The sequence below is a fragment of the Neolamprologus multifasciatus genome, chromosome 7 (assembly GCF_963576455.1).
Source record: "Neolamprologus multifasciatus chromosome 7, fNeoMul1.2, whole genome shotgun sequence".
In the NCBI taxonomy this organism is placed as follows: Eukaryota; Metazoa; Chordata; class Actinopteri; order Cichliformes; family Cichlidae; genus Neolamprologus; species Neolamprologus multifasciatus.
Genome location: NC_140445.1, coordinates 17,703,641 through 17,717,864, shown reverse-complemented (window position 1 = coordinate 17,717,864; position 14,224 = coordinate 17,703,641). Strand labels below are relative to the sequence as shown.

The following is a 14,224-nucleotide window of genomic DNA, read 5'->3' as shown; positions in this document are numbered from 1 at the left end:
CACTTTTAAGGTTTCCTCCCCTCATCCCGTGGCCATTCTGCAAAATGTAGCGATCAGTGATAGTTGTGATTTATTCAGTAAATATAAGCTAATCAAAAAAGGAAAAAAAAAGGAAAAAAAAAACAGCACTGCTCATTACTGACTTTTTAACTATTTCCATAACATGAATAACAGTAACATAACAGTCAAACGTGTGGATGAGTCACTTTGAGTCTCTACTCGCGACCCAAATATCAGTCGCACCAATCAAATTCAAATTCAGATCAGATATCGGTCCAATCCTGACTCAACACGACAAAAGGATAATCTATGCAGCAAATCCATTTAATTCAAATCTGTGTTGTTCTATGTTTACTACACTATGGGTCACCAGCAGTGCATTGATTTGGAAAGAAGGGGAAAAAAGGATCAGCACAACCACCCACGACATCAGGCTTCTTAGCGTGCCTTCAATAATTTGCATAACAAAACACAACTGTGCTGGAACATTTAAAAAAAAGGCAATTTGTGGCTGTTTGATCTTTTCTCAACTTTCTGCAAAGAGCCCACAATTCAATTTAGCAATGCAACAAGTCACCCCTTTTAAAATGATTACGACTCGAGACGACCGAAGCCTGAAACACGTACGTGTGATTCTGGCTTAATGGATAAACACTTCAGTGTCTGCGTCACAAAAGCAAAACTACACACAGCATACATCTATTTGCTTTTATCTTAATTGCCACTTGTGGCCAAAGTGTCTTCTGCTCGGCCGAATTTATGCAGTTAATAAGCAACAGTGTGATACACGCTGAGAGTGGGAATAAATGCAGTGTGACAGTGCAGTCAAAAGCCTCTGAGGCAATGACAGTAACACTGGTAGGCAGGTGGGAGCGGAGCCGTCTGCTCACCAGTCGCTGTGCAAGACTGACAGCTAACCTCTCAGCACACACACGCACCGATTCTGCCAGTAGTGCCAGTCTCATTTAATGTTGTGCACTGCGGCACATCAAATAGCACGAAGCTAAGGCAAATATAATGTCTGCACGCAGAAAAAATTACCATGAGAATGTGTGTCTGAAGGGTTTTATCCTATTCTTTTTTCCGTTTGGCTCACCAGAGACTGCCAGCACCCACCTCACTGTCACCAACTCCATCACTCAGCCTCAAAGACAATTCAGTTCACTGGATAAACAAAATTCCATGCTTTCTGAGCTGTTGTGTCAGGATGAAACAATGCACAATTAAGTTTTTTAAAGTGGACGGTGGCGTTGTTGCAGAATGAAATGACAAGACAGGGTGGGCGTCGCTTTTATGACTGTGTTGCTTGTCCCCGTCTATGAACAATGGTGACAGGATTTCTTGCTCAGTTGTGTGGATGAGCACTTAAAAATATAGATTTGTGCCTGTGTGCTGGTTATGAGTTCAGCAATCCAATATTTCTACTCATTTCTACTCATCCAGACTCTTAAAGCTAGACTGCGCTGATCTATAGATCTGATCTGCTGAATTCAGTTCCATATTTCATCACTGTTCACTACAGTGCGAGGAGGAGAGCTAACATTTGGAGCCCATCAGCTTTTCTTTGTGTGGTTTTTGACTTTAATGCAAACTGTGGCCGTGCCTTGTTTGCTTTAACTCTCGTTCTAAGCTGTTTTGTTGCAGCTAACATATATTGACTTAATATCACTTACAGTGCTATGAAAATGTATTTGCCACATTCCTAATTTCTACTTCTTTTTTTAAAAATATTTGTTAAACTTAAATGTTTCAAATCATCAAACAAATTTAAGACAAGACAAGATTATTAAGGGAAAAAAGCAATTAGAGAAAAAGTAATTGCCCCCCTTGTTAAATCATTAGCCGTTATTTTAGCTGTGATTTTTGGAAAGCTGGGTTCACAGAGACATCCATGGGAGAGTTCCAAGGAAAATATTCTGTGGAAAGCTGAACTGTTCGAAGGTTTGCTTCCCGTTACATCTGGAGTAAAAGTAACACAGGATGTCAGTCAGTCAAACATGGCGGTGGTAGTGTGATGGCCTGGGCTGGTTTGCTGCTTCAGGACCTGGACAACTAACAGAAAATTCTCAAGGAGAATATCTAACCATCAGTTCATGCCCTGAAACTCAAACTCACATGGGTTATGCAGCAGGACAATGGTCTGAAACACACCAAACCAAATAGGTTTGGATATTTTTTTTCCTTTGATAAATGAAATCATTTAAAAATAGCATTTTTTAAAAAAAAATTTACTCATGTTATTTGTTTCAGATCATCACCTGAAAGTGTGCAAATATGTCAAAACCCCCAATAAAAAATCAGAACGGGAGCAAAAACCTTTTCACACACTGCAACGTCACAACTCTTGTCAGGTTTATTCCACATTGCATGTGATGCATGTCGGTGTGAGGCGGTGCACACACAGTGAAACTGAACGCATCAACCATGGTAACAGTAAACATGCACATATACACAGGAAATAAGAAAAAACAAACAAGGACCCCGTTTAATATGATGCTGATTTCCACCTTTAACAGCAGAGCACTCTAGTGACTCTTCAATGTTTTCACCATCAAATGATTTTAACAGTACAAAGTCTCTTATAATGCAAGCAGGCTGAAATGAAACTGGATCCTATACATATCTCTATAGTGTCTTAGTTGTGTGTGGACAAGAGTGAATCATATCATACATTGTAGGGAGCCCTGCTACCACTGCTTCCATGATGCCAAAAATAAAACAGACAGGGTGAGTCATGGCTCTGCTTATGCTGGTCTCTCTTATTAGGGAGTCCCTGCTTTGAATCAATATCTTCTAGTTGTGACATTTGAAAACATGTTCTTTAGTACTAAAAGAACTAAAATAAACCACCATCAAATCCGTGCCCCAAAAAGAAAGAATATGAAGAGTGAAGCCACTGGAGCCTATCCCAGCTGTCATAGGGGGAGAGGCAGGGTACACCTTGGACAGGTCCCCAGTCTGTTGCAGGGCTAACACTAAGATACAGACAACTGTTCTTACTCATATTCACACCTATGGACAATGTAGAATCATCAATTAACCCAACCCCGCTAACTGCACTGTACCCGGAGAGAACCCACGCAAACTCCACACAGAGTAATGATGCATATAGTGTAGTCACGTTTCCTTATGCAGCAAATGGTGAGATAATCGATAATTATGTTGAGTATATTCCTTCTCCATGCATGTGGGGTTTAGGGCCCATTCAAGCCAGTGTATTGAGAGTCTTATCAAAACTATGAATGCAGAAAAGTACCATTAGATTTTGATCCACCGTGCAATACCATCTGGAAAAAATTTAACTGGCAACAGCTTTGTTTTATCAACATGATAATGATCACAAACACACTGCCAATCCAGTAAAAACATATCTGAATAGAAAAACACAAAATGGAACGCTATCTGTCATGGATTGGCCTCCCTAAATCCTGGACTTCAACATTGCTGAAGCAGTGTGGGATCATCTTGACAGAGAACACAACAAAAACACTACAACTCCCCAAACAAATCACAGCTTTAGCTGGCCACATGCCTTAACTTCATCCTTCTTGTGTGTCATTGCAAGCAAGCCCCAAACTTAGTCTCTGCAGAAAGCTTTGACCTCAACGTTGTCATCTCTGCTGGACACTACTCTGCCCACATTAACATCACACCACCACAGGCGCCACAGGTGAAGCCACAGCATCACCATCACAGAGTGCTTGCAGCTCTGACAGCCCAGCAGACGTGCACTGAAGCATCTCAAAGATAGACATAAAATATGAGTTACATCATTTTAACAATCACACACATAACTGGTAATTATGTGACTTTTAGGACAATTGAATAATTCTTTGAAGGAAATGTCAGGACCTAATAACCTTCCAACACCACACTAGGGACACAAACAGACACAGAGCACATCGATTCAATGCTGTCAACACAAAGAGCTGTTTGTTGGCTAAAAGGCAACATAACCTGAATTACCACAGACTTGTTCCCGACCTTTGCACAAGCCTCCCCCAGAGACATACAGCCTTAAGCAGCATGAGTGCCAGACTTGACAAAAACACTTTCTGCTGTATGTTCACACACATGCAATTATATTTCTTCTCCCACAGAAAGCCAAGAGAGAGAGTTGAGGCGCAAAAATATACCACAGGTAATGTAGTAATGTGGTTATACTCCCTGAGGTCCTTTGTGAATATAAAGGTGGTTTATCAAGCCCTGTATTTAATTTCCTTCTGCCCACTTCCTCGTCTCTTAACCATGCCATTTTGCCTTTTATCACACCTGAAATTACCATGTCTTAATAACCGAATCATCCTGGATGAAATGATTATTTTGAAGTTTTATGTGAATTTGTTTGAGCACCAATAATTAGTTGAATTATGTAACCTGAAACCTGTAATTAATCTGTAATACACTATAATAGCATTAGAAAAGCACAAAGGTGGTTGTACTAAAGTTTATTATGATTAACTTAAGCTACACAGCCTATCCAGCTTCCTTCAGAGCATATGGATAAAGCTGTTAACCATTCTGTTAAACTAAACTTCAAAAGTAAATCTCTAGAAGTTAGACTTAGGGCATATTCTCATGGCAGTTAAACAAATGCATATTATGAATGTTTGTTTTTTTGCTCAGACTCTGATGAGATGATCAACAGTACAATACTATAATTGCGAGCATCCAGTTAGCTTAGCTTAGCATGGAAATTGGCAGAATAGGCAAGCAGCTAGAGGGACTCTGTCCTTCTCATTGTGATGTTTCCAGGAAAGCGTGAACACCTGAGCAATTAGCCATTGCACCTGGCTAAGAAATTGTTCCGACACCTAACTCACTCTACAATGAAAACTGCAGCTTTCACAAGAGATACACTGTGATGTTGCTTAGTAATCTTACAGCAGTGAGTAGATTTTTTTTTATATTATAGACCAATTATGTAAGACATTATTTAAACATTTGAGATCTCAAATGTCAGGATTTGCAACTTTCTGGACTTTCATAACATGGTAATTATTTTAAGCATATGCTATTAAATCAATAAAATATTCAAAATAGTTGCAGCCAAGGGGTTTAAGTGGGTCAGAAAATCATTATTTCTTTTCTTGTTATCATTTTGTATGCATTTAAATGTCAATAAAGCTGCAGTTTCTGTATTTTAGCATTTGGCTAAATAACAAAACTAAAACGAGCAGAACTGCTTTGCATTGCTTTTTTTTCTGTAGTGGCAGATGATTGCAAGTTCATTGTTTAAAATAGAGGTCCACAAGTATAAGCAAATTCAATTTTCATTTTATTTCACATGTCTGTAACAGATTGTGGATAGGAAGAAGAAGGGTTATCTTGTTGAGTTATCTGGTTATCAGTTCATATTGTGACGTAACCGTTATCATCATACTATAATGACTGCAGAGTATGCATGTCTGTATGTTTATTCCCAAACTCCTCCTGATGACTCATTGGTACAATCTAAGATACCAATATTTCTAACATCTACGTGGTTAAAATATTTACATCAAATAAAAGTACCCTGTCTTTGTATCAGCATATAAAAACAATGGTTTATGAGTGTACACTCCTGTTTTTATGTACATAAAATGAACATAGCGTTTGCACATTCATAGGCATGTTACATGTACAATTTAAAGCTTATGATAGGGTTTAATTTTTAAAAACAGGCAGGTTTTTATTTTCCATCTGACGCCCCTTTACAATTCCATGGCATGAACTGAAGGGGAAAAGGGGTCACGACAGATGGGTGATCGAGGAGAATCTTTCCAGGCATTTGCTTGCTACACTGAAAGAGCCATGCTCATGTAACCATACCAAGTTGATTCTGTTCATCTGGATGTAGTGAAACTCCCAAATCTTGGGATCCCAAATCCCAAATGGTTGATTCGTTCATCTGAACAGATTTGGATGATTGAGCATGCATCAAGACATACCAAGTTTGATGCCGGCATGGGAAAAACTGCCCGTAGGATGGATTTTTGCTAATATACCAAATGATCAACTGTGTTGCATTGGTCAAAGGGCTAATGTGAGGTTACTGGAACTAAGTAGTCTGCAGTATCTGTGGTAAAAACTAATTAATTAGTAAAATTAGTAAAAACTAAACTGGACTAATGCAGAAGAAGGCTAAAAGTCATCAATTTGAGTTTAAGCTATTTATCATCACTTGTCAAATTCCACCTTTAATCTATCGTTAGATTTTATTATTGATTTTACAGTAGTCATCAATACAAAACCTGCCAGTATATTCTAGGATGTAGTTGGCTAAATTAAAAAAAGAGCTGTAAACTTCAGTCTCAGATGAGTCAAATACATCTCTGCCCACAGAGAAACTCAATCCATATTTTTAAAAAGGCTGTTTATAAATTACTTACATTTAAATACGGAATCTACATATTTTGTTTTTTTACTATTAAATCCCTGATGTTAGGTCAGAGTCACTTTTTACTTTGCTTCGCATAGTGACGGTCCGAGCTAATGCTAGAGAAATAGATTTTAAGGTGTAGCAGAGGTAATGAAATGAGAGGACACCACTGACCTGCTGCAACAAGTCACTGAAGCTAGTGACCTCACCCTGTCTCACACTCACAGTTTCTGGATACTAGCCTCTCATTTTTTTCACTGACACACCCCACTCACACAACTTCACTGTCCATACTGTCTGTATGCTAGTGCTGATAGGCACAGTGCGGTTTCTCCTCATCACTAATCTGCTGAGCACGTGGTGCCCGACACTCATGGACAAACCCGCAATATGTCTCTGGTAGGAAGTACGATTGCTGCGTGAAAACCCTAGGACTTCCTGTCCCTCTGCGCTATCGGGAAGTACAGACTCAGCTCACAGTGGAGGGGCGTACGCTTACACACATGCACAGACGCATACACACATGCCCCCCCAGGGCAACAATGACTCAACAGCTTAGTAATCAACCACAAAGACACACACTGTGCCGCAGCTTTACACCAGTAGCATCAAAACAAAACGAATTAAGTTTGGAGGCTGGTAGGCAAAAAGCATCCTGCATTGCTGTTGCAGAGCTCTTGCTCACAAACCACGGTCAGATCTGTCCCTATACTATCGTAAGATGTTTACCTTACACTTTAAAATCCCATTAGATTAATACACTGTGCTTTATTAATAAAAACAAAATTGAATTAAATGACTTTGAGTGGAGAACTGTTGTGATCCACACTGGTAAAGCACATCCCTGAACCACGCCCTGCATGTCATGACTCATCAGTCCCCCTCTGTTGTCCATCCATGCCAACAGGGAGTGGGAAGGGAATGAGAAAGACAGAGAGAGCAAGACAGAGAGAGAGAGAGAGAGGGAGGGGAGGTCATCAACAGAAGAATCAATGATGAGGATGAGAGGAAAGAAGAAAAAGAGATGCTCATGCTGAGAAACAAAAGAGAGCAACAAAGACACGAGCGCACTGTGGGTGGGACTCACCAGCTCGACCGAACCATAGTGTTTCCTGCTGAAGTCTCCACGCCTGCACCCCAAGTCCTCTGAGGCAGAGCTGTAACACAGAGGAACGGTCAGACTCAGATGCATGTCCTATGTGCTCTCATCACATACGTATACAATGCATAAACTGTGACATCGTTCATACACAAGTGGCAGTTGCAGCATCTGTTTTTCTACAGTCTCTTTATCATAATATACATAGTATAGTATTACTAGAGAACACCTGTTTATGTTTGTGTGTGTCTCACCATTCTTCACATTCAAACAGTACATGGTTACAAGGCAATGCATGCAAAGAAGGCGTCTGCACAACTCGGTAACCTCTTTAGCTTCTGTTACTGAGCTGCGTTTTCCACCGATGAGGAAGACCAAAAAGAAAAAGAAGAGCTGCGTGACTTGATTGGTAAAGTCCTATGAGGCCCCGTGAATGGAGAAGCTGGAGACCACAGGTAACCCTAACCCTGCTAACTCTTTCCACATGCACGTCCTGCTTATTTTCCTCTGCTAACACCTACGTTTGGGTGCGCTGATACAATGATCCTGCCCATCAATGTGCTTAAATTTCCAGCTATTTCATCACACCGTGAGATATTTTGGCTTATTTGTGCATATCTGTGGTCTCAGGTATGTACTTTTACTGCCTTTTTTCTTTACTGCATTTGAAACACTCACTTTTCAGCTACATGCTTTGAGGACAGGCAGTAGTGAATCACACTACAAGAATAAGTCATTGGAGCCACCTGAGGCTACTGGTACTCATCACTTAACCGCTTAATGCATCGTGTCCTCCATACTCACATGCCACCAGTCAGTCTTGTGTCACATAAACATTTTCAAGTTGGCTTTATCAAAGTATTAAGTTTATCAATGCATTATAACACACCACGAGCTGGCTCCTCTCACACTACTATCTCGCTATTCATCTAAGCACCACCTGGATAATTGTAGGAAAATTAGGGTGACTAGGTCAGTGGAGCTGCCAGAGGATAGAGCCATTTAATTATTCATAGTTGCTTATTACTTCTTTTATGCACTATGCTCACTAAAGGACTATAATATCATTTATTAAGTATTTACTATACACTAACCAGCTACTTCCACTGCTTATTAATGGATTTAGGCATGAAACATGGTCAGGACAACCTGCTTAAGTTCAAACTGTGTATCAGAATAGGAGGGAAAAAAGGTGATTTAAGTGACTTTGAAAGGTGACATTAACTTAAACTAAGGTATGCAGAATAGCATCTCTGACTGCATAACACGTCCACCTTTAAGCAGATGGGGCACAGTAGCAGAATACCACACAGGGTACCACTTCTGTCAACAACAGAAGTGTAAACAACATGATATCCCGCTCTGTATCAAAGGTTCAGGCTGGTGCTGGTGGTTTAATGGTTTGGAGGATAGTTGCATCCCATCCCTTTGTTCCAGCATGATAACACACCATGTCACAAAGCTCAGATCATCTCAATCTAGTTACCTGAGCATGACAGTAAGTTAACTATACTCAAATAACCCCCACAATCACCAGATCTCAGTCTAATAGAGCAACTTTGGGATGTAATGCAATGGGAGGTTGGCATCATGGATGCACAGCTGACAAATCTGCAATAACTGTATGATGCTACTGAGCCACCATGTTGTATCTGTGCTGTGAAGATTTAAGGTAGTTCTCATGGCGAGTCGCCAGTGAGTGTCTAAAGAAAAAAAATCAAATCCAGATTTTCCACTTGTTGCCACTCCTTCAACGTGAGTATTGGTAACTAATCATCTTCTGCTTGTATTCACATTGGATTACTAGTAAATGTGAACTGTGTACTGATATATGGGAATTCTATGTGGGGCTGTCTGTGCTTTTATATTATTTGCCCTTTTCAAATTTACCACTTTAACTACTGCTTCTTGCCCTTTGCACAGGATATTGTTTAGAGGTAGGATCAAAAGTTCCGAGGGGAATAACGAAAACTGGGGTGGCGGGTGAAAGCAATGAAGAGGGCAGGGATACAAGGGTGAGACTCTTAGAGTTCAGGCGGGGGGTCAGCGAAAAGGTTGCCATGACCCAAAGGGCACTTCTTTCCATTTTCAGTTATCATACTTGTCCTTTTGGTCATTGGCATTAAATTCATATTGCGTCTTTCCTTCTTATGTTTTTTTTTTTTTCTTTTCTCTGTCTGTTTCTCAGTATGGTGTGGCTGCCAGCAGCACAGTGACTGACCCGGGAGCTGTGTCCAACTGACTTCTGATTGAGATGGGGGTCCTGATTGAATTAGGCTCGAGTGATAGATGGAGATTGGTGTGGAGAGATGACTGCTGGTGATACACACTCGCACAGAGTTGACACAGGGATAGATTCAAACCAGTGCACACACACACACACACACACACACACACACACGTAAAAGTTAAAAAATACTAATACAAAAAATGTAAGTGTTTCTCCAATATGAATAACCTTATCTGGTCCTAAAAAATAAGGAGCTTTTTTCTCTCTGGTTTAAGGAAAAATAAAATGATGACAAATTAAAAACACTAAAACATGCACAAGTGTAAGTTCTCCAATTTTCATTCTAGTTGAGATATAGATGAAAAGAGCAATAGCAATAGAGATCTGAGTCACTAAGCTTGCAGCTATAACATATTTAACACGGACACGGCATTTTCAAGAATGTCATCATTTAACACTGAGAGGAAGTAAACAAGTGGATTTATTTCCTCTCAGTGGCAAGTAAATTACAGCGAAAGCTGGTCAGTTATTCAAGTGTTTTTGTGCTTATAAATGTCAGGTTTGACACTCGGTGCTCCACACAAAAGACCGAATATTGGTTTCCATCCCTACAAAAACTTTGCTAAGAGACTCTCAGTATGACAGCACTGAATTGCCCTACAGTACTGCTGATACACCCATGTATCACTGCTTAATTTTAGTCATGACAATCGTGTTATTATCGATCCAACGTTATCCATGTAGAAGATATTCTTAGTAGCAATTTAAAAAGCATCAAATTTTAAAGATGAATTGAAAAGACAAAGCGAGCCCAGTAGAATTCTAAAACGATCAATTAATTTGTCTATTCACAGCAGACAGCGTTCTCAAAGTTCCCTTTGTGACGCTTTATTTCTTTGGAATGCTAAATGTCATAAGAATCTAGTTAAATCCCATTAGCAATAAAACCATTTATGAAGCAATGGCACTGCCAAATAGAAGTGGATGTGCAATGCAATTCGTCATGCTGTGCAGTGTCATTCCCTTCCTCAAATGTTAATCAGAGAAGTTCCAGAAAGAAGAGAAGAGTGGCAGAAACAATGCCTCTCTGTCTATAGAATTTTACAAGATTAGACTGAACATAGAGAGCTGGATAGATGGATGCTGCTTTACAAGCATACACACTGAGTACACACGGATCTGGGCAAATATCTCACAACTTGCAGTAACACTACAGATATAACTCTTGGAGAGGAAGTTTGTGTGGAGTTAAAGTTATTCGGCTGTCACGCAGCAACTGTGTGAAAACTGAAGTTGCATGTTCTCATCAGTACAGTATGCTAGCTGGTGCTTCAGGACAAATTGTTCAAACACAAGCACAAGTGTGTGTGACAGAACTGCTTAAATCTTTAAAGGCCTTCATGATTTTATACATTTAACTTATGAGATTATGATTAGAAGGCAAGGGGTAATCCATCTTCTGCTAACCAATCACATTTGAACGGGATCATACTGGGTGCAGTAAACAATCCACAATAAGGACAAAACATAAAGATTGCAACCCCCCTGTGGGGGGAAATAATTATTTGATCCCCTGGTGAATTTATAAGATTTCTCACTTCCAGAGATAAGAAGTCTCTAATATTTCTGATAGTTCCATTTTAATGGATAGACAGTGTTTTATTTTGTTTTTTCTGGATGTTTGGTTGATATTCTCACTGGCTCTGTACACATGTGTCACACAGATTACAACCAAACCTGTACAACACTGGAATGGGCTAAAAGACAATCACAAAGAGGCTTGGCGAGAACTTAACAGCTATTGACACGATTATTCAAAAATGAAAGAAGTATAAAATGATCAATTGCCTTTAAATTGGAGATCAATGCAAGATCTTGCCTTTTGGGACGAGGATGATCATGATAAAGGTGATGGATCAATCCAAAACTACACAGCAGGAGCTTGTTAATGATTTGAAGGGACTAGACACAGTCACCAGGAACATCATTGGGAACACACTACGCTGAAACCAAAAGAATTTATAGAGTTTCTGTAAAGAGGAGTGGGCTAAAATCCCTCCAGGGATGTCTGAAAACTTGGTGACAGACTACAAGAAGAATCTTACAGCTGTGAACAAGGATTTCTCTACTAAGTTCTGGCATCAAAACCATATATAGTCTCACAATGCTGCTGCCTTTTATTAGTTTTTCAAAAGTCATCTGCATAGAAAACAATGGTACAGGAAGTCCTCACCTAGAGATCCACCGGCGACACCAGAAGCCCCAAAATATTAGCCATTGTTCCTGAAAGCTAACTCAACTGATTAGCTGATGGGTGCTCAGCTTGAGTCAGTGAATAACAGTGTGCTATTAGCTGTACACCTTCCACATTTTGAATATCTTGTGTTACCGTGTATCATGTACCACGATTGCCTATTATGACCCCCATGTTTGGCCTCCTCTTCCTTTTTGACCAACACCCTCTATTTTCCTTTTACCTCCATTTAACTCCTCACTCTGTGGTAAGGTTTATTTGTCTCTGCAGACAAGATAAAGGCAGAGGTAGGGCTGTTAATACATAATGCCCACTCAGGCTTAAAGGTTGCATTTGTGTGTGTGTGTGTGTGTGTGTGTGTGTGTGTGTGTGTGTGTGTGTGTGTGTGTGTGTGTGTGTGTGTGTGAACTACAGGATGTATCCATCATCGTCTCCTTCCACTCTCCCATCCCTCATTCTTGCCTCTTCTACAGAGATGCGATTAAGAAAGTGGTCCAGCACAACAATACCTTCAACTATATGTGCCGTGGGTTTTTCTGCCCATAATGGGAGTTGCTGCCCTTCACTGTACCTCTGAGAGAGAGGGTCATGAAAGGGACTCTATCTTGGAGGAAGGTGATTAGGTGAAATTACCTCAACCATCTCCTTAATGAGAACCACTGCATCTCCCAGTGAAGCTCGTTTTGTTCATTTTATTAGTTTGGTGCTTCCAATGACGACTCTCATATTTTGAGTTAAGGCTGAACTGTGAGAAAGATGCATGTACAAGTGGTTCTGCATGCAGAGTAATCAAATCTTTACATCTGATATTTTTTGACTTATTTTGATTTGTTTATTTTTTTCAAAACCTCATAACCTCCATAATGCTCAAAGGGAAAAACATTGTTGCCAGACTGAGACTACATCTTCGTATGTTCTGGAAAACACTTGTAAAATGAAAGGTATTTTAACACATGTGTGAGGTGTAGCCGGTTGTTTGTTTGTGCTGTTTGTGCTCAAGGTGGTTTCAGTCAGACCAAACAGATAAGCAACATTCATGCTGTGCTAACAAACTATTAGAGAGGTGGAACAAGCTGCGGGAGTGAAGTGCCCTGAATGTGATGAGGAACATGTACCTGTCAGAGAACAGAGCTGCAGGAGTGTAACACAGACAGGATTTCAAGTATATATTCCAATTTATACACATACTCACTGGCAACAATATAAGGTACACCTGTTTAACTGATTGTTAATATAGCTATTCTTTCAGCCAATCACATGGGAGCAACTCAGTACATTTAAACATGTAGACATAGCAAAGGACGACCTGCTGAAATTCAAACAGAAGAAGCGGAAGAATGAAAAAAAAGGAGATTTGAATGTGGCTTCAATGTTGCTGTTCTACACACACAGGTTCACAGAGAATTGTCAGGAAAAATCCTGTGAGCTGCAGTTCTCTGGGTAAAAATGCCTTATAGGAGTCAAAAGAGAATGACCAAACTGCCTTAAGTCGATAACGAACCAATACTAACTCAACCACTGGCTACATCCAAGGTATGCAGATGGGCTGCAGAAGGAGAAGATCATACCAGGTGCCACTCCTATCAGCTAAGAACAGGAAACTGAGGTCATGGTTCACGCAGGGTCACCAAAATTGGACAACAGAAGAAAAAAGGAAAAGGAAAAAGGCTGCAGGGCATGATTAGTATCGAGTTGTGCTGCAACATTCACATGGTAGGATCAGAATCAGTTGTAAACAACAGGAATGCATGGCTCCATTCTGCCTTCTAGCAAAGGTTGGGGTTGGTGCTGGTGGTGTTATAGTGTGGGGAATAGTTTCTTGGCACACTTTAAACCCCACTCTTATACACCACATCCTACCGAGTATTGCTGCTAACCATGTCTGTCCCTTTATGACTACAGTGTACAGATCTTCTCGTGGGTGCTTCCTGCAGGATAATGTGCGACGTCACAAAGCTCAAATCATCTCACACTGCCTTCCTGTACATGATCGTCTGTTCACTTTACTCAAACTGCCTCCATAGTCACCAGATCACATTCTAATAGAACGTGTTGGAACAGGAGATCAAATCATGGATGTACAGCCATGAAATCTGGAGCAACTGTGTGATGCCATCATGTCAGTCATGATCATGTATAAGGAATGTTTCGAGCACATACAATTAAGGAAGTTTGGTAACTAAAAGGTGTCCAACTAAGGTGTACTGGTAAAGTGTATCCGATAAGGTAACCAGTGAGTGTATTTATATATTTCATAACAACATTAAAATCCTCAACTCT

At 40.1% G+C, this 14,224-nt stretch overlaps 1 protein-coding gene across 5 annotated transcripts in view; it reads right to left on the bottom strand.

Annotated features, from left to right (window-relative positions):
* garnl3 (GTPase activating Rap/RanGAP domain like 3) overlaps window positions 1–14,224 on the bottom strand; it is a 75,659-nt gene that overhangs the window by 39,585 nt on the left and 21,850 nt on the right. For all 5 annotated transcript variants that reach the window (XM_085164948.1, XM_085164946.1, XM_085164949.1 and 2 more), the window contains one exon: window positions 7,449–7,518. In XM_085164948.1, the coding sequence (XP_085021074.1) occupies window positions 7,449–7,518 (70 nt within the window). The remainder of the gene's footprint in view (window positions 1–7,448; window positions 7,519–14,224) is intronic.